Source organism: Polistes fuscatus, unplaced genomic scaffold (assembly GCF_010416935.1).
Source record: "Polistes fuscatus isolate 324 unplaced genomic scaffold, CU_Pfus_HIC Scaffold22, whole genome shotgun sequence".
NCBI classification, from domain to species: Eukaryota; Metazoa; Arthropoda; class Insecta; order Hymenoptera; family Vespidae; genus Polistes; species Polistes fuscatus.
In genome coordinates this window covers 2530005-2551910 of record NW_025113099.1, presented here as the reverse complement: position 1 = coordinate 2551910, position 21906 = coordinate 2530005, and the positions used below count along the sequence as shown (strand labels likewise).

The 21906-nt window shown below is 28.1% G+C and overlaps 2 protein-coding genes and 2 long non-coding RNA genes across 4 annotated transcripts; 2 read left to right on the top strand and 2 right to left on the bottom strand.

Annotated features, from left to right (window-relative positions):
- The first annotated feature begins 4058 nt into the window (after positions 1 to 4058).
- On the top strand, positions 4059 to 4756 carry LOC122517965. Its single transcript, XR_006303946.1, has 2 exons — positions 4059 to 4221; positions 4355 to 4756. It is a non-coding gene; the product is annotated as an uncharacterized LOC122517965 (long non-coding RNA).
- Positions 4757 to 6352: 1596 nt separating this feature from the next.
- LOC122517972 lies at positions 6353 to 6938 on the bottom strand. The gene is made up of 2 exons (XR_006303950.1): positions 6775 to 6938; positions 6353 to 6641 (listed from the first exon to the last, which is right to left on the bottom strand). It is a non-coding gene; the product is annotated as an uncharacterized LOC122517972 (long non-coding RNA).
- A 12102-nt stretch (positions 6939 to 19040) lies between these two features.
- Positions 19041 to 20592, top strand: LOC122518004 (transmembrane protein 222). Its single transcript, XM_043636646.1, has 4 exons — positions 19041 to 19220; positions 19501 to 19711; positions 19780 to 19910; positions 20003 to 20592. The coding sequence occupies exons 1-4, from the start codon at positions 19090 to 19092 to the stop codon at positions 20085 to 20087; spliced, it is 558 nt and encodes a 185-aa protein (XP_043492581.1). The 5' UTR covers positions 19041 to 19089; the 3' UTR covers positions 20088 to 20592.
- Positions 20593 to 20985: 393 nt separating this feature from the next.
- Positions 20986 to 21900, bottom strand: LOC122518005. The gene is made up of 2 exons (XM_043636648.1): positions 21794 to 21900; positions 20986 to 21538 (listed from the first exon to the last, which is right to left on the bottom strand). Exon 2 carries the CDS (start codon positions 21533 to 21535, stop codon positions 21092 to 21094), a length of 444 nt encoding a protein of 147 aa, XP_043492583.1. The 5' UTR covers positions 21536 to 21538; positions 21794 to 21900; the 3' UTR covers positions 20986 to 21091.
- Positions 21901 to 21906: the final 6 nt, after the last annotated feature.

Here is a 21906-nt window from a genome sequence, read left to right as displayed (position 1 = left end):
TATCTAATTATTAATCCAATTAATAATTATTGTTATCTAATTTATTTTTCTATTAGGTGTATACGTTCCTTGTTAATATTTAAAAAATAACGAGTAAAATAAAGACAATATACACTAAAAACTAAATCACATTGCAACGTTCTGATTTAAACATTCCTTCAATTTTTATGTAAATGTTTAAACTAATATGCATTTGTTTTAACGTCCCTATGCAATGATGACTTTGGATAATAAAATTTGTATCCACAAAAATATCACATTAAAATTATTTTATATTCAAAGTATGTTAATAAGTATGTAATGTTTAAACCAGTACATATGTGTTTAAACAATCTGAAATATAAAGAGATTGCATTAGAATATTAAAATAATATTTAAATAATCGATAGGAATGTCTATTGTTGTCTAAAAGATCGGAATATATGATCTATGTACCGTCCCCTTCGAAATCGATCGTTGAAATGAGACGTTGTCCTCTATGAAAGTACTTTTATTAAATGTTGTTTATAAGACTTTCCAAACAATGCGCATGTGTATAAAGGGTGTCATACATCTAATACATAATCTTTAAGATTAAAACGTTATGATTTTCATATTTTTATCTATTTTAAGTAATTATTATAATGCTTCTGCGCAGTGGTGACTTCGAGGGTAAAATTTAGCTGCAATATAAGAAAAGTGCATTAGTGCATTAAAATAATTGTTAACTTATATTAATTGTTACATTTCTCTAAACAATTATACAACCAATCTATTGAAACAATTAATAAACAATATACAAATGGAAAATGTGAATTATTAAAGTTTACCATTATGACAGAAGAAAGCTGAGGTGTTTGCTCATTTAAATACCAAAAAAATTACCAGGATTCATTTTAAAATCTTGTAAACTCTTCTTTTATGTATGTACTTGATACACAAAACAATAAGAAAGCCTAATTGATGCTGTGCTTTTCCAAATCTTAAAATTTTTGCAAATCTGAAAATTATAAGACTGTATTAGTAAAGTATCAAGTTATCCTTGTTAATATTTAAAAAATAATGTGTAGAATAAAGATAGTATACACTAAAAACTTTATCACACTGCACAGAAATACATACAAAATTTATTTATTTAATAAATCAAAAATAATTTTATTTTCCTATATTAGGTGTAAACGTTCCTTTATAATATTTAAAAAATAAGATATAAAATAAGGAGGTTATACACTAGAAACCACACAGAAAAACAGAATCGTATAGAAAAGAAACCTCGTTGCAGATATTTTAAAAACAATTGACATACATCATTATAGCCATCCTTCAAGAATTAAAATAACAAGAGTTTTTCTATATCAATACAGAGTATGGGAATTTATACTTTCATGGTTGGCATGAGAGATGTCAATTGTTTTGTTTCAATTTATTTTAATTCTTTAAGGATGGCTATAGTGCTTTATATCATTTGTTTTAAAGATTTCTATAACGTGGTTTCTTTTCTATATAATTGTGTTTTCAGTGCAATGTTATAAAGTTTTTAGTGTATATTGTCCTTATTCTACACACTATTTTGTGAATATCAACAAGGAACGTGTTACACGTATACAAAACACTCATATATTGAATTTTCTTTATATTATACCAATGCTATGTTACTTTATACTTTTTTTTTAGGTTTTCAAACATTGGTAGAAAACAGCATGAATGCATATACTCAGTCTCAGTCTGATGGTGTTTACTTTTTTATCTAATTAATAATTGTGTTTACTTTTTATATTGATATCAGTTGTGGTAAGTATATCTCTTTTCTTTTATAACATAAAGAAGAGTAATATAAAAAGTATAAGAAGGGAAAGAGAGAGGGAGAGTGACATCTTATTCAAATATCATACATATAAATATATAGACTCGTTCAATTTGCTTGATACTTTACTAAAACAATCATATGATTTTCAGATTTGCAAGTATTTGAAGATTTGAAAAAGCACAGCATCTATTAGGCTTTCTTATTGTTTTGTGTATCAAGTACATACATAAAGAAGAGTTTACAAGATTTTAAAATGAATCCAGGCAATTTTTATATAATACTTAAACGTGCAAACACCTCAGCTTTCTTCTATCATAATGGTATACTTCAATAATTCACATTTTACATTAGTATATTGTTTATTAATTGTTTGAATATATTAGTTGTATAATTGTTTAGAGAAATGTACTTTATTTTTTCATTTACATATACGTGTACATTACGTATACATTAACAATTATTTTAATGCACTAATGCACTTTTCTTATATTGCAGCTAAATTTTACCCTCGAAGTCACCACTGCGCAGAAGCATTATAATAATTACTTAAAATAGATAAAAATATGAAAATCATAACGTTTTAATCTTAAAGATTATGTATTAGATGTATGACACCCTTTATACACATGCGCATTGTTTGGAAGGTCTTATAAACAACATTTAATAAAAGTACTTTCATAGAGGACAACGTCTCATTTCAACGATCGATTTCGAAGGGGACGGTACATAGATCATATATTCCGATCTTTTAGACAACAATAGACATTCCTATCGATTATTTAAATATTATTTTAATATTCTAATGCAATCTCTTTATATTTCAGATTGTTTAAACACATATGTACTGGTTTAAACATTACATACTTATTAACATACTTTGAATATAAAATAATTTTAATGTGATATTTTTCTGGATAAAAATTTTATTATCCAAAGTCATCATTGCATAGGGACGTAAAAACAAACGTATATTAGTTTAAACAATTACATAAAATTGAAATAATGTTTAAATCAGAACGTTACAATCTTAAATTTTTACAAATTTAAAAGACAAATAGGAATCATATTACATAAGGGATTCTTTTCTTTTACAAATTGTATTGCCAAGCCTCGTACCAGGTAATAAAAAAAATTATTGTTAATCGACTTACTAGAAAATATTGTGAACTTGTATTAACTAATTTCTTTTTTGTAGAGATTCCATGGGAATCATTTTGAAAATAGAATGCAGCAGCAGTTTAAAGAATCTTTTAAAAGGCAAACATAAATTTCTTTTATTGGGAATAAACCAATATTATAATATTTTCTAAAAAAATATTTATTCAAAGTATTAAAGATCTGATTCTTTCTGCATAGGTGTTCAATCAATGTACTGGAAAAGAGAGACTATGATTTTTCACTACGTTAAGAAGAATCCAACAACACTTTAATCATGAAAGATTTAGGAAGACACAGGTGAACGTGCTACGTTCTCACACTAGAAGGAAACCATGTACTATAATATTATATCAAAATAATTCAAGAAAGAAAGCATCCTGATTATTACAAATTTAAAAGACAAATAGGAATCATATTATATAAGGGATTCTTTTCTTTTACAAATTGTATTGCCAAGCCTCGTACTAGGTAATAAAAAAAATTATTGGTAATCGACTTACTAGAAAATTTTGAGGACTCGTATCAATGAATTTCTTTTTTGTAGAGATGCCATGGGAATCATTTTACAAATAGAATGCAGCAGCAGTATAAAGGATCTTTTAATAGGCAAACATAATTATCTTATATTGGGAATAAACCAATATTATAATAATTTCTTAAAAAATATTTATTCAAAGTATTAAAGATCTTATTCTTTCTGCATAGGTGATCATTCATTAAACTAGAAGAAAGGAAAGATAATTTTCAATTAGATAAGAAAAATCGAAAAACACTGTAATCATGAAAGATTTAGGAAGACACAGGTGAAAGTGTTTCGTTCTCACACTGGAAGGAAACCATGTACTATAATATTCTATCAAAAGAATTGAAGGGAACCATGTACTGTAATATTCTTTCAAAAGAATAGAAGAAGGAATGCATCATGGTTATTATAAATTTAAAAGTCAAATAGGAAATACATTGCATTAGGATATTCCTAACATATATAAAGTATATTATTTAGTATTGTACTTCGTAATTGAAAATACTATTATACATCGACTGGCAATAATTTATCTAAAGGAAACTATTCTTTTTGAATAATAAATTGTTAAAGAAGAAAGGCCATAGATAAGAAATATTGAAAAAATGTCTTAATTTCGTAAATCTAAAGGAGAAGAAAATAATGCTGTCAGAAAATTAAATTCTACTGATCATCAAAGTCTTTCACTTGCTTTTTAAGATTTAACTGTACTTGTGCTATATAATTTCTAATAAGGATCATTCATTATTTAATGGTACGTTGATAGAAAAGAAATACTAAAAACATTTCTAGTATTTTTTCTTATCTATACAACAGAGAATATACTGTAGATTTTTCAATTTTACATGAGATAGTGTAACAAACTAATAGTTTCATTTCCTTTGTAGGGTTTTTTGTGCAATTTCTTAAATGAAAAAGAGATTAAAGGAATATTCTAGTAGCACAAAATTTGGGTAGAAAAGAAGAAAACTGTAGTATCATGAAGAAACATATCACACTATTATGCCACATTGTGGTGGCATTACATAATATAAAATGTATTTGTTGTTTCGTTTAACGATTGCTAGATAAATCTTTTTTTAAATAATATGCTTATATATTTGATACCGGGTGTGATTTCATAAGTGAAGATACGAAATGAATTATTTACTACATATATCTATAATTTAAAGCGCAGAGTAGTGTTTTAATAGCTCAATAATGTAACAAATTCATTGTAATTTTTAAGACGATGTCATACCATGATTGTACATTTAATATTACTTATTAATATATATTTTCTAAAAATATTTGTGCATTAGCATATTTTATTTACATATACGTAAAGTATAATATAATTAATTTAACTATCATTAATGAATTAAAATAAAATTTAAATGTTTGGCGAATTTTATAGACTCCTTGGAATAATGTTAAGAGATAATAAAAAAAAAAAAAAAATGATAAAAAATATCACATTATTCTAATTTTCGTCACAGTAAAATATCTTATTTAGGTCACTATTGAGAAATATTAATATTCTAATTTTTTGTGAAAAAATGATTATTTATATTCTCTTCCTTTTTTTCTATATTCATAGAACTAATATTATAAAAGACTATAAATAATATTTAATAGCTTGGAAAAATATTAATGAATGTATTTATCGATATATATAATATATCTATATATACTGTGAAAGGCATTTAAATGCCACCCTCGAATCAAAATTTTGACGTTTTTCTGATTTCACATAGGAATCCATATGTTCCGGTATTTTAAATCCGGTATTTTAAATTTGTCGTGACGTCACAAAAATGAAAATTTGGTAATAGGATCACAGGATGATACAAGAGCTCTTCGAAGAGAGTAGGAAACGAGAGCGCTGATTGGTTGATAAATAGCCAATCAGCTTTCAATATTTGGCCTGGAAGAGCGCTGATTGGTTGATAAATAGCCAATCAGCTTTTAATATTTGGCCTAGAAGAGCGCTGATTGGTTGATAAATAGCCAATCAGCTTTCAATATTTGGCCTAGAAGAGCGCTGATTGGTTGATAAATAGCCAATCAGCTCCTAATGGTGCGCTGATTGGTTGATAAATAGCCAATCAGCTCTCAAGATATGGCCTAGAAGAGCGCTGATTGGTTGAAAATTGGCCAATCGGCTCTTAGTGGATTTCTGATTGGTTGATGCTGGGTCTATTATTAACCAATCAGCGCTCTCGTTTCCTACTCTCTTCGAAGAGCTCTTGTATCATCCTGTGATCCTATTACCAAATTTCATTTTTGTGACGTCACGACAAATTTAAAATACCGGATTTAAAATACCGGAACATATGGATTCCTATGTGAAATCAGAAAAACGTCAAAATTTTGATTCGAGGGTGGCATTTAAATGCCTTTCACAGTATATATAGATATATTATATATATCGATAAATACATTCATTAATATTTTTCCAAGCTATTAAATATTATTTATAGTCTTTTATAATATTAGTTCTATGAATATAGAAAAAAAGGAAGAGAATATAAATAATCATTTTTTCACAAAAAATTAGAATATTAATATTTCTCAATAGTGACCTAAATAAGATATTTTACTGTGACGAAAATTAGAATAATGTGATATTTTTTATCATTTTTTTTTTTTTTTAATTATCTCTTATTACATTATTCCAAGGAGTCTATAAAATTCGCCAAACATTTAAATTTTATTTTAATTCATTAATGATAGTTAAATTAATTATATTATACTTTACGTATATGTAAATAAAATATGCTAATGCACAAATATTTTTAGAAAATATATATTAATAAGTAATATTAAATGTACAATCATGGTATGACATCGTCTTAAAAATTACAATGAATTTGTTACATTATTGAGCTATTAAAACACTACTCTGCGCTTTAAATTATAGATATATATAGTAAATAATTCATTTCGTATCTTCACTTATGAAATCACACCCGGTATCAAATATATAAGCATATTATTTAAAAAAAGATTTATCTAGCAATCGTTAAACGAAACAACAAATACATTTTATATTATGTAATGCCACCACAATGTGGCATAATAGTGTGATATGTTTCTTCATGATACTACAGTTTTCTTCTTTTCTACCCAAATTTTGTGCTACTAGAATATTCCTTTAATCTCTTTTTCATTTAAGAAATTGCACAAAAAACCCTACAAAGGAAATGAAACTATTAGTTTGTTACACTATCTCATGTAAAATTGAAAAATCTACAGTATATTCTCTGTTGTATAGATAAGAAAAGATACTAGAAATGTTTTTAGTATTTCTTTTCTATCAACGTACCATTAAATAATGAATGATCCTTATTAGAAATTATATAGCACAAGTACAGTTAAATCTTAAAAAGCAAGTGAAAGACTTTGATGATCAGTAGAATTTAATTTTCTGACAGCATTATTTTCTTCTCCTTTAGATTTACGAAATTAAGACATTTTTTCAATATTTCTTATCTATGGCCTTTCTGCTTTAACAATTTATTATTCAAAAAAATAGTTTCCTTTAGATAAATTATTGCCAGTCGATGTATAATAGTATTTTCAATTACGAAGTACAATACTAAATAATATACTTTATATATGTTAGGAATATCCTAATGCAATGTATTTCCTATTTGACTTTTAAATTTATAATAACCATGATGCATTCCTTCTTCTATTCTTTTGAAAGAATATTACAGTACATGGTTTCCTTCAATTCTTTTGACAGAATATTATAGTACATGGTTTCCTTCCAGTGTGAGAACGGAACACTTTCACCTGTGTCTTCCTAAATCTTTCATGATTACAGTGTTTTTCGATTTTTCTTATCTAATTGAAAATTATCTTTCCTTTCTTCTAGTTTAATGAATGATCACCTATGCAGAAAGAATAAGATCTTTAATACTTTGAATAAATATTTTTTAAGAAATTATTATAATATTGGTTTATTCCCAATATAAGATAATTATGTTTGCCTATTAAAAGATCCTTTATACTGCTGCTGCATTCTATTTGTAAAATGATTCCCATGGCATCTCTACAAAAAAGAAATTCATTGATACGAGTCCTCAAAATTTTCTAGTAAGTCGATTACCAATAATTTTTTTTATTACCTAGTACGAGGCTTGGCAATACAATTTGTAAAAGAAAAGAATCCCTTATATAATATGATTCCTATTTGTCTTTTAAATTTGTAATTATCAGGATGCTTTCTTTCTTGAATTATTTTGATATAATATTATAGTACATGGTTTCCTTTCAGAGTGAGAACGGAAAACTTTCGACGTTGTTTCCTAAATCTTTCATGATTAAAGTCTTGTTGGATTCTTCTTAATTTAGTGAAAAATCATACGCTCTCTTTTCCAGTACATTGATTGAACACCTATGCAGAAAGAATCAGAACTTTAATACTTTGAATAAATATTTTTTAAGAAATCATTATAATATTGGTTTATTCCCAATACAAGATAATTATGTTTGTATTAAAAGATCCTTTAAACTGCTGCTGCATTCTATTTGTAAAATGATTCCCATGGCATCTCTACAAAAAAGAAATTAGTTAATACAAGTCCTCAATATTTTCTAGTGAGTCGATAACAATAATATCTTTCATTACCTGGTTACGAGGCTTGGCAATACAATTTGTATAAGAAAAGAATCCCTTATATAATATGATTCCTATTTGTCTTTTAAATTTGTAATAATCAGGATGCTTTCTTTCTTGAATTATTTTGATATAATATTATAGTACATAGTTTCCTTCCAGTGTTAGAACGTAGCACGTTCACCTGTGTCTTCCTAAATCTTTCATGATTACAGTGTTTTTCGATTTTTCATATCTAATTGAAAATTATTTTTTCTTTTCTTCTAGTTTAATGAATGATCACCTATGCAGAAAGAATAAGATCTTTAATACTTTGAATAAATATTTTTTAAGAAATTATTATAATATTGGTTTATTCCCAATACAAGATAATTATGTTTGAGTATTAAAAGATCCTTTAAACTGCTGCTGCATTCTATTTGTAAAATGATTCCCATGGCATCTCTACAAAAAAGAAATTCATTGATACGAGTCCTCAAAATTTTCTAGTAAGTCGATTACCAATAATTTTTTTTATTACCTAGTACGAGGCTTGGCAATACAATTTGTAAAAGAAAAGAATCCCTTATATAATATGATTCCTATTTGTCTTTTAAATTTGTAATAATCAGGATGCTTTCTTTCTTGAATTATTTTGATATAATATTATAGTACATGGTTTCCTTCCAGTGTGAGAACGTAGCACGTTCACCTGTGTCTTCCTAAATCTTTCATGATTAAAGTGTTGTTGGATTCTTCTTAACGTAGTGAAAAATCATAGTCTCTCTTTTCCAGTACATTGATTGAACACCTATGCAGAAAGAATCAGATCTTTAATACTTTGAATAAATATTTTTTTAGAAAATATTATAATATTGGTTTATTCCCAATAAAAGAAATTTATGTTTGCCTTTTAAAAGATCCTTTAAACTGCTGCTGCATTCTATTTTCAAAATGATTCCCATGGAATCTCTACAAAAAAGAAATTAGTTAATACAAGTCCACAATATTTTCTAGTGAGTCGATTAACAATAATATCTTTCATTACCTGGTACGAGGCTTGGCAATACAATTTGTATAAGAAAAGAATTCTTAATATAATATGATTCCTTTTTGTCTTTTAAATTTTTAGTAATCAGGATGCATTCATTCTTCAATTCTTTTGATAGTATATTATAATACATAGTTTCCTTCCAGGGTGAGAACAAAACCCTTTCCACACTGTCTTCCTAGATCTCTCACGATTACAGTGTAGTTGGATTTTGCTTATCGAATTGAAAATTATCTTTCCTTTCTTCCAGTTTAATGATTGATCACCTATGCAGAAAGAATAAGATCTTTTAAGAAATTATCTTTAATAAATTATTTTAAACTGCTGCTGCATTCTATTTGTAAAATGATTCCCATGGCATCTCTACAAAAAAGAAATTCGTTGATACAAGTCCTCAATATTTTCTAGTAAGTCGATTAACAATAATTTTTTTTATTACCTGGTACGAGGCTTGGCAATACAATTTGTAAAAGAAAAGAATCCCTTATGTAATATGATTCCTATTTGTCTTTTAAATTTGTAAAAATTTAAGATTGTAACGTTCTGATTTAAACATTATTTCAATTTTATGTAATTGTTTAAACTAATATACGTTTGTTTTTACGTCCCTATGCAATGATGACTTTGGATAATAAAATTTTTATCCAGAAAAATATCACATTAAAATTATTTTATATTCAAAGTATGTTAATAAGTATGTAATGTTTAAACCAGTACATATGTGTTTAAACAATCTGAAATATAAAGAGATTGCATTAGAATATTAAAATAATTTTAAATAATCGATAGGAATGTCTATTGTTGTCTAAAAGATCGGAATATATGATCTATGTACCGTCCCCTTCGAAATCGATCGTTGAAATGAGACGTTGTCCTCTATGAAAGTACTTTTATTAAATGTTGTTTATAAGACTTCCAAACAATGCGCATGTGTATAAAGGGTGTCATACATCTAATACATAATCTTTAAGATTAAAACGTTATGATTTTCATATTTTTATCTATTTTAAGTAATTATTATAATGCTTCTGCGCAGTGGTGACTTCGAGGGTAAAATTTAGCTGCAATATAAGAAAAGTGCATTAGTGCATTAAAATAATTGTTAATGTATACGTAATGTACACGTATATGTAAATGAAAAAATAAAGTACATTTCTCTAAACAATTATACAACTAATATATTCAAACAATTAATAAACAATATACTAATGTAAAATGTGAATTATTGAAGTATACCATTATGATAGAAGAAAGCTGAGGTGTTTGCACGTTTAAGTATTATATAAAAATTGCCTGGATTCATTTTAAAATCTTGTAAACTCTTCTTTTATGTATGTACTTGATACACAAAACAATAAGAAAGCCTAATAGATGCTGTGCTTTTTCAAATCTTCAAATACTTGCAAATCTGAAAATCATATGATTGTTTTAGTAAAGTATCAAGCAAATTGAACGAGTCTATATATTTATATGTATGATATTTGAATAAGATGTCACTCTCCCTCTCTCTTTTCCCTTCTTATACTTTTTATATTACTCTTCTTTATGTTATAAAAGAAAAGAGATATACTTACCACAACTGATATCAATATAAAAAAGTAAACACAATTATTAATTAGATAAAAAAGTAAACACCATCAGACTGAGACTGAGTATATGCATTCATGCTGTTTTCTACCAATGTTTGAAAACCTAAAAAAAAGTATAAAGTAACATAGCATTGGTATAATATAAAGAAAATTCAATATATGAGTGTTTTGTATACGTGTAACACGTTCCTTGTTGATATTCACAAAATAGTGTGTAGAATAAGGACAATATACACTAAAAACTTTATAACATTGCACTGAAAACACAATTATATAGAAAAGAAACCACGTTATAGAAATCTTTAAAACAAATGATATAAAGCACTATAGCCATCCTTAAAGAATTAAAATAAATTGAAACAAAACAATTGACATCTCTCATGCCAACCATGAAAGTATAAATTCCCATACTCTGTATTGATATAGAAAAACTCTTGTTATTTTAATTCTTGAAGGATGGCTATAATGATGTATGTCAATTGTTTTTAAAATATCTGCAACGAGGTTTCTTTTCTATACGATTCTGTTTTTCTGTGTGGTTTCTAGTGTATAACCTCCTTATTTTATCTTATTTTTTAAATATTATAAAGGAACGTAATATAGGAAAATAAATTATTTTTGATTTATTAAATAAATAAATTTTGTATGTATTTCTGTGCAGTGTGATAAAGTTTTTAGTGTATACTATCTTTATTCTACACATTATTTTTAAATATTAACAAGGATAACTTGATACTTTACTAATACAGTCTTATATTTTCAGATTTGCAAAAATTTTAAGATTTGGAAAAGCACAGCATCAATTAGGCTTTCTTATTGTTTTGTGTATCAAGTACATACATAAAAGAAGAGTTTACAAGATTTTAAAATGAATCCTGGTAATTTTTTTGGTATTTAAATGAGCAAACACCTCAGCTTTCTTCTGTCATAATGGTAAACTTTAATAATTCACATTTTCCATTTGTATATTGTTTATTAATTGTTTCAATAGATTGGTTGTATAATTGTTTAGAGAAATGTAACAATTAATATAAGTTAACAATTATTTTAATGCACTAATGCACTTTTCTTATATTGCAGCTAAATTTTACCCTCGAAGTCACCACTGCGCAGAAGCATTATAATATTACTTAAAATAGATAAAAATATGAAAATCATAACGTTTTAATCTTAAAGATTATGTATTAGATGTATGACACCCTTTATACACATGCGCATTGTTTGGAAAGTCTTATAAACAACATTTAATAAAAGTACTTTCATAGAGGACAACGTCTCATTTCAACGATCGATTTCGAAGGGGACGGTACATAGATCATATATTCCGATCTTTTAGACAACAATAGACATTCCTATCGATTATTTAAATATTATTTTAATATTCTAATGCAATCTCTTTATATTTCAGATTGTTTAAACACATATGTACTGGTTTAACACTTACATACTTATTAACATACTTTGAATATAAAATAATTTTAATGTGATATTTTTGTGGATACAAATTTTATTATCCAAAGTCATCATTGCACAGGGACGTTTAAAACAAATGCATATTAGTTTAAACATTTACTAAAAATTGAAGGAATGTTTAAATCAGAACGTTGCCAATGTGATTTAGTTTTTAGTGTATATTGTCTTTATTTTACTCGTTATTTTTTAAATATTAACAAGGAACGTATACACCTAATAGAAAAATAAATTAGATAACAATAATTATTAATTGGATTAATAATTAGATAATTATAATAATTCAAAATGATATTTAATTTATGTCATAATCAATTATGTAGTTTTTCTGTGCGGTGTTGATAAGGTTTATAGGCATATTGCTTTTATTCTTTTCGTTATTTTTAAATACTAACGAGATCGTACAGTAAATAGAAAATAGCATAAATTTTTATTTATTTAATAAATAAATTATCAATCAGCTTGACTAGAGTGGTCGTGAAGAAAGGCGAGTTATGTATGTGTGCGTGAAATACATTTCTATATGGTAATTGGGAATTTCTGATTGGTCACTTTACGCCAAAAATGGAAGACCCAAAGATAATTAGCGAATCAGCGCTTATTTATTTATAAATAAATTATCTTATCTAGCTTGACTAGCGTGGTCATGAAGAAAGCCGAGTTACGTACGTGTAACACAAGCTTGTGTGCGTGAAATTCTATGTGGTAATTGGGAATTTTTGATTGGTCACTTATCTGCAATAATTATCAGCCAATCAGGGCTCTTTGCTCATCATTCTTCTTTCTTTTCGCGACGTCGGTGCTGGAGATCGGACGGATGCTACGTCGTCCCGCTAATCTCAGGTAATTAAAAAATATTTTCTAACGTAAATAATTTGCCTATGTACTAATAGATTCTTCTAGCAAATGACTTCCAAATGATATAATCGAAAGATTACGATAATGTCGAGGATAAAAAGTATTTACGTAGAAAAAAATTCCATGTACATTGGTATGCATTTTTCTAGGCAATATATATATATCTTATTTTACGGCATCATTTCTATAGATATCGACTTATAATGATCGATTTTTATTGTTAGGATTAATAAAGTATATATTTCGATAATTGTTATGTTCCTACATCCTATTTTTAACTATTCGATATTTTTCTATAATAGATGTAAAAAATGCAAAATCTCAAGTAGCCATTGGTCAACGGATTTCGCTACTTTTTTTGAAAGTGGACTACCGCGCATACTACCGCGCGCAGCAGATGCGCAGCAGAGGAAACGCAGTGGCAATAGAAGGGGTTGCAGGGGAAAGGTAGAGGAAACGCCATTTTCTGTCAGCTGTATATGTTCCAACGTTCTGCGTTATCCCGTTTAACTCAGGTAATGGAAAAGTATTTTACATCTTTCTATTATATATCAAACGATAGCTATAAGCAAGATTTTATACGTGAGTGTTTCAAACGATAGCTATAAGCAAGATTTTTATACGTGAGTGTTTTCAAAACGAATATTTTGAAAGTTCGATAGATATCTGTGAGAATGTAACATCGATATATCTCGATGTGCCGCCAAATCTCACCAATGTTACTTAACAATATTTCTTCTAATTTCCAGCTTTTTTCATGGTATCGATATTTCTACCATCTCTAATATGCTCTAATTAATTATTTTTCATAATTATGTATTCAAAGATATTTCGTATTAAATTCGATTCCTGTAACACATACACCCACATACAGGCATATATGCTAAGTATAGGTAGCTCGTACACATACACTTATATTTGATTTTCTTTATGTTATACTAATGTAATCTTTTTTTTTCCTTTTTTAGGTACCGAGCATTAGGAGTCCAGCGGAATACATATACTCAGTCTAACAATTGTGTTTACTCTTTTTTATCTTCATATTCATCGAGGTAAGCGTTATTCTTTTTTTTAAACCATACAGAAATGTATACAAAGAGTGAGAACGAAAGTGAGAGAGGGAGAGAGAGAGAGAAAAAAGAAAACAAAATATTCTATCTACGGGCAATAACGAATGTGTACGTATATTCCAGGAATTTCTCGAAGTGAGAACAGAAGAAACGAAGACAGCCGAAAACAAAACGAAGACAGCCGAACGTTCGACATGAAGGACGCGATTACGTGTTCATTCCAGATCATTCCTTCAACGAGCTAACAATAAGATCTAACGACGTGACGTATTAAACTATTATATATATATAACGTTATCGATTTTTATTAACAATTTTTACTGATATTAAATACTTTATATGTAATTTTATACAAGTAGTGAGATAAAGGCAATTAATATTGCTTGAATTTATATTGATTCTTTATGATAAAATATCTTTAAAAGTGTGCAATGCCTTCAGGAATGATTCACAGGATATATTGTTCTATAATCTTTTTAGTATGTTTCAGCTTTTCAGAGTTTTATTTAATTTTATTTTATTCATCGTCATCCTAAGGGTAGGATACCCATCCTGCAGTCATCAATGAAGACTAAAAGTAAGTATATTTTCCTATAAACTTTCTATGATAACTTTAATGGTTTTTTATTATAACGATGATATTAATTGTTCTTTTTCTTTTTCTGTTTCAGAACATCATTGCAATCGAGCGCGTAGGCAATGAGGTACTCGTGTGTTGCATCGTAAAAAAAAATAAAAGAATCGGAAAGTAAAGTCAGTGTTGATCGTCGCATGTTAAAGTTTCGTTTGCTCGGTTAAGAAACTCCGTAAGTTTCTTTTATTCGGTTTAAACGTGTGCTCATCGTCATCCTAAGGGTAGGATACCCATCGTGCATTCATCATGAAGAATAAACGTAAGTCAATTTTTATTTTAAACACTTTCTCAATAATTATAATAATTTTTTTACTTACAACAATGATTTATAATTTTGTTTTTATTTCTGTTTCAGATCATCATGGGAATATATCAGTGTTGGAAGTGTTTGTGAATTGTGTTGTGAAGTGTTGCAAGTGTTCGTGCATTGCTATCGTGCGCGAAGCAATATACGGGAGTGTTGTATCGTTAAATATAATTAAAATCACGGATTAGAAGCACGTTCGTTCGTTATTTCAATTCCGTCGCGTTCGCGAACTATTTTTGAAATTTATATATTAAATTAACTGCGACCAATGCAGTAATTGCATTAGAGTTTGTTCGAGTAAAGTTGTATTTTTATCTTTAAACAGTCGCACAGACTGTTCGCGTATTAGAATCAGTGCATCAATGAAGATTTTTCTACTTGCATTGACTGTGTGCAAAGCAGTCTTTGAATTAGTTGTTAGAATCAGTGATCGGGCGTAAAACAAAAAATCAAACGCGAATTAGAATCAGTGTTGTTCGCGTATAATAAAATTTCGGTTTCGCGATAAGAAACTCATCTATAGTTTCTTATTTTCGTTTATACCGCGTTTTTAGATTCACGCGAGGTGCATCGCCATGGTGCAATTGAATTTCATCCCATTGGAATGCATTGTAAGTATCTATTTTATTTACATTTTATTCGATTTTATTTTATATGATTTTGGATTATATTGCAGATAACTTATCGTTTGTTCTATTTTATTTACAGATAGACGGATTTCTACCTTTGCAAAGATGTGGAATGAATTCTTCGATGGATCTTCGATGGATCTTCGTGGATCTTCGATGGATCTTCGGTGGATCTTCGATGGATCTTCGATGGATCTTCGTGGATCTCTTCATATCGAGGATCTTCGATCGCCAGACACATACTTGCTGCGAAGTAGGAGTGTTTTGGAGCCATCGTAGAACTTCTTATGCCGTGAGTTAAAATTTAAAGTCCCTCCGGTGCTCAATCATGCGAGGATGAAAGGTCCCTAATCGGCACGAGTTACTGGTTGTAATTATCCCAATAAATTAGTGACGAGCACATGAGTAATTCCTTTCTAGGAGTTACTCATGAAAATTGTATATTATATTGTATTGTATTGTATGTTTTATTAGTTCAGGATAGGTTTTCTTGTCTCATCGATTAAATCATTTAATTAACAGTGCAATTAATTAATGCACTTTCTTTTTTATTACTTGTTTTGTTCGTTAGTAGTGGCGAAATCGAGCATTAATTTACTCGGTTTCGTTCAGAAAAGCATGTAATAAATGTCTTACATGCATTGCTCCGTACTTAGTTTATCTAATCGCGATTAATTTTGATATATCGATACTTCGATATTATAAATAAATGAGCAAGAAGACAAACTCATTCGCGACGGATAGATTCTAGCAGTTAAGTGGTGGCTCAAAGCCCAGTTCTTTTATTAGAACAGCCAACTTAATGAAAGGAGTCGTCCGAGGTTTTTAAATATATTAAAATATATTAAAAGATATTAAAAGATATTAAAAGTTAATATTATCAAATAAATTGTAGAGTCTTTAGCCGCTTAGATAAATTTCTATAAAATGTATTTATGTCTTATGTATATATGTGTTTTAATCATATTTTTTAGATCAGGATTTTCAGCTTCTAATGTACTAATCTCCCGTTTCTCCCCCCTATACTTTCTGCGTTCTCATCTATGCCTGTGCCCAGGTGCTACTCGTATAGGTGAGAAACAATTAGTATAGGTTTAGTTTTTAAGTTTTTCCCCCTATTGGCGGCTGTCATTGTGCTAGTGATTGCACGGTGTACGTTGCACCTGTGTGTGCGTTTAGGTGTGTGCATTGTACATCGTTTCGCGACACGTAATACCGCGCTTATTATTTTTTAAGTTATTGAATAAAAATAACTTGTAAGTCCGTGTACGATACGAATTTTTTTTTTTTTAACAATCGTTTTGCATAGTAGAGTTACCGCATTTATTTGTGGAAACTTTGATATACTCGTATATTACTAGTATGCATATATACTAGTGTATACTTGTATTTTTGCTGTAGTTTTTTATGCAATAATCACTAGCCTTGGCAGACGATTACAGCAATCAGTACGTATACCCTTTAGCATATAAGTTTAGAAAACGTGGTTGAACTAGGGTGTCGGAGGTGCCCCGGGGCATGCTCTCTAGTTTAGGCTTTTGCACCCTGGTGGTATGTGAGAGAATCGTGGAGTGAGTGGGTGGGTATGCATGTATGTTTGTTCTTTTTAAATACGGGTAATTGGCGGGCAGGTACATACTTCTCTGAGCGAATGTGAAAACTTTAATTTTAAGTAGGTAGGACCCAGGAAAGGCACTAGGCTTACTTTCACTCCGGAGTGGAAATTCCGCCTCCTGGTTTATACAGAATTGTTGCAAAATTTTATCATCTCATTCATTATGCTTGTTTTGTAAATTTATTTGTGACTCTTCTGTAATCTTGAGTATGTATCATAATTTATAGAGGCATTTGCAACCACTTGGAAGATTCATTTCTTTTTCGATTCTATCTCGAACGAGATGGAGTCGAATCAAATTGGCAAAGCCTTTGATGAATATGATACTTAGTTTTAAGTATTATGAGATTAGCACTTCGCACAATAGCGATTTTCTCTTGTAATGAAAAATATTTGATATAGTTCAATATAACAAATGAATGAATGAAAATATTGCAAGAAATGCATTACATTTGTTGCATTATTAAATTTCAATTGAATTTGTTATTTGATATTAAAGTGCGACGTGTTATTAGGTCATCGAGGGAAATTATCTGCTTGGACGTTTGATTAATTGTGCTCGTGTAATATTATGCAATGAACTCTAAGTTCATCCATGGTTATACGAGCTTGAATATATTAACATTAAATATAAATTAATTTTTTCATAATTCCATATTAGAATCATAACGAAATAAAAGTTAATTTGCAAAAAAGATATGAGATATCTTATCTTTCTTGCACGTTGAAAATGTCCAATGCAGTTTTCAGGGATGAAGAAAGAAGAGGCTAAGGCCGAAGAGGCCCCCACTTAATTGTGGCTGAAGAGGGCAACTACATAGACTATTAAGTTATTTTCAAAGGTTCAACAATAAGTTCGAACTTTTCGAAAATAGCTCTTTAGTCATATTTTATATTCTATTGTATTATTTATTTGCTCGTCATTAATTTGTAATTGTAATTGGAGATGATGGACCATTCCATCTCCTTGGCACATCAAATCTGTGTGCCATATCGTCCAAAAGATGCATATGTGTTTAGTTAGAGTCAGAAATATTAAAATTTTTGTATTATTAAATTTTGAAGCTTAAATAACGTTCGGTAAATATTACAGTAATTTCTCTTTTCTTGTTTCGTCTTTTAAATTTTTCACTTTGATCGTATTTTATTAAATTTGCAATTTTTCTTTTCTATATAATGCAGTTTAAAAGTATTTCATAATAATTAATAGATATTATTTTTTTTAGTAACTTAGTATTCTTATTTTTCCTATTTCTTTATTTTTATTTATTTTATATAAATGTAAAATCACGCGTTTAAATTTAATTTTATTGCAACGGTAATTAGAGATTTGATAAAAAGTAAATAAAGGATTCAATTGAAAAGTGCATCTGCGAATTGGACCACTTATATGTTAGGCTATTGTATCACTTGACTGTATGACTAATATAGTTTGCTTTTTGTTACAGGTGATCATCGTTGGATTTATCATCAAACCTTCTGGATTCTTTTTTATTTGAGTGGCTTAAATTGCTTCATTTTAAAATATATATATAAATGCATTTCTGAAGGCACACACATTTTTATATATTAAAAATTAAATATAATTATATAAAATTCTATATTACAATATAACTATACTATATATACTATCAAAGTATATGTCATATATTATCATATACTATCAAAGAATATTGCATTTTTTATAGTATAGCTTATAGATAATCGTTCTTGTACTTTTATTACGATTTAAAAAGATCGAAACCTTAGTATCGAATAAATCGATAGTTCATGGCTTGCTTGCGCGTTCAAACGGTAGGTTGACGTAAACTATTATGGATCCTGATTTATTAACGAATGTAATATCCGAATCTACGATAAGTTCGCCAGAAATGGATCTCAGTATAAATCCTGAAAGACAAAGATTTCCCTTTTGCATCGTTTGGACTCCACTGCCTATTATTACGTGAGTTGTTTTTAAATGCCAACTTAACCTCAAATATCGCTGTCAAATATTTAACTTTGAGTTACTATGTCTCTGACATTTGATCGTGTTCTCTTTCTTTGATTGAAATATTTATTAATGTTGGATTAATTTAATAATCAATTTTAATAATCAATTGATGAGAATTTTATTTATTGGTAAACATAGCGGTATTAATAATTAATGTATCGGTTAGGTCACCGAATGAAATATTTGTTACGTTAGGAAATATATTGAATTTTAATTATCAATTTACTCATAGTTATTTAATACCATTTATTGGTCACATGGGAATTTGCACATCGACTGGTGTAATAAGGGATTTCGCTGGCCCGTATCATGTATCAGAAGATCAAATGGCATTTGGTAAACCTATTAAATATTGGCAGCTTCAGTACACAAAAGCCAAAGGCGGTGTACAAGGATGGGATATGGCTGTATCGGAAGCAAGTGAAATTTATAAAGCCAGGATGGTAAATTTATAAATTCATAGTCATTACTATAGGTTTTTGTATTGAATTATGCTTAATCAATCTTTTAGCATAATTTATTTCTCGATAACTGTCACTCGCATGTTGCGACAGCTTTAAATTTAATGGCTTACGATAACTCTACAAAATGGAACATGGTTAAATTAGCCGCTCTTATGTTTATAAAAGGAAAATATGTTAAGTGAGTATTTTGATAGCATTTAGCGTTGATAGCTATTAATTGTAGAAACTTTGCAGCTCATAAATTTTAATGAATTATTTTCGTTATTACAGTTTTTATGGTTTTCTCAAAAACTGGTTGCCATTTTTTATACTTGTCATCATCGTGGTGACACTTGATTTATTTTTGGAATTATAATTAGTACAATTCATTTCAGTGACGCATGTGGATAAATAAATGTGGATAATAATAAATGTCAGCGATTTTGTTATGTATTACATTTTATAAGAATTTCAGAATATTAAGTAAGAGTATGTAAATCTTTTGTTACATGTCTAGTATACTTATTAATCTCAAACTACATAAAGAAGTTATATGTAAATATGTATTTAAACTATTTATAAGCGAACAAGTTTCATGACTGTTATATTTTAAATACTAAAATGTTAATATTTAAAACTTTTATCATAATATTTTGATTTTATCTTATATTAATGTTAATAATTAAATTCTTTGCAATAAGCTAATAGTTTATTTTAAAATATTTTTAAAATTTTTTACATGTATTTGATTACATTAATTAATGGCATTTAATCATTATCAACAATGATAAAGATACAATTTGTAAACAATATTTACATTGACACACTTGCCATTTATACAACTAATAAGAATAAAATCAAGAATATATCCTTGTGCTCTATTTGTGTCATGTATTCATTTACAAGTTTGTTCCTGAGCATATGAGGAAATATAAGTATTATATATTGCAAGCGTGACAATATAAATATACTTAAAAACACATAATTAGTATGCGAATGGTCTTTCATAAATATTTCTTAAAATATATATTATCATTGTTAAAAAATATTTTAATTATATTTAATAGAGCCATACGCTTGGAACTATGGAATATATCTAAATTCACAAAAAAATATTTCATTCATGTTACATAGATGCAATAAATATAAAAAAGAAAGAAAATGAAAGAAGAAAAAAAAGAAAGATAATAAAATCTAATTATTATAAAGCAATTACTTTCAAGTTAAAGTGTATTTTAAAAAATAATATTTAAATACTAGAATTCAGTATAACGTATGCATAAGAAATAAAATACATTACGCTATCTTAGACATGAAGACATACATGAGAACGAAATCACTTTTTACCTCTGAATGTAATATTTGGATAACATTTATAAACTACTCGTCGCTAGTGCTATTCATTTCTGAAATGACACTCTTCTCGTGTGAAAAATCATAATCTAAATTTTGCTCTTCTATTCGTTGAATAAAAGATAAAATTTCATTAGCACGCAACCTATCAATTTCAAAATCATTATCTGTATTACTTTCCAATTGTTTACATAATTTAAATGGTACTCCGCTTAAATAATGTTGCGTATCCCCTTGTTGATTATTTGTAGTCGAATCTGTAGGCAGCGTAGAATAAGTTGAAACGCCACCAATTAATGGATATAGGCCACCACTAGGATAAGGTGTTCCATCCTGAGCATTTGGAGGCATAGGATATGGTGTTTTCTCAATATTTTCAAATTCATTTTCTATGGTGGTGGACGTGAGATCCTCTGTTGACTCAACCGGTGATTCCTTTTGAGGTTTCTTTTTACCAAAAAACCAAGACATTTTCTGCAAATAATTTTAATCGGTTTTGATAAAAAAAAGAAAAGTAATTAATCACTGTAAACGATACTGATAAGAGATGTAATATATAATCGAGATATCGAGAATAGAATATTTTTACACAAATATTTTATTTAACGTCAATCGTTATTGCAACACAATTGCATTCAATATTAACATCAAACTATTATACTACGTTTATCTTGCAGAAAAATGATAAGCTGTACAGTAAAAAGAAAAAATGTAAAATACATTACTCACGTGCTAGAACAAAAAGGAAACGAATAATTAAGAAAAAGGAACACAATCTGAAGTATCGTCCTTAAAAACTGACCATACTTTCCTTAGTGGGGTAATTCCCGTGTAAAAAAAAA

What these genes read in the sequence shown, in the direction of transcription:
- LOC122518004 (XM_043636646.1), top strand. Translation starts at nt 19,090, where the DNA reads ATGGATCCTGATTTATTAACGAATGTAATATCCGAATCTACGATAAGT. An exon ending in AAATTTATAAAGCCAGGATG is followed by an intron (nt 19,712 to 19,779) that starts GTAAATTTATAA and finishes TCAATCTTTTAG; the next exon opens with CATAATTTATTTCTCGATAA. An exon ending in ATAAAAGGAAAATATGTTAA is followed by an intron (nt 19,911 to 20,002) that starts GTGAGTATTTTG and finishes TCGTTATTACAG; the next exon opens with TTTTTATGGTTTTCTCAAAA.
- LOC122518005 (XM_043636648.1), bottom strand. Translation starts at nt 21,535, where the DNA reads ATGTCTTGGTTTTTTGGTAAAAAGAAACCTCAAAAGGAATCACCGGTT.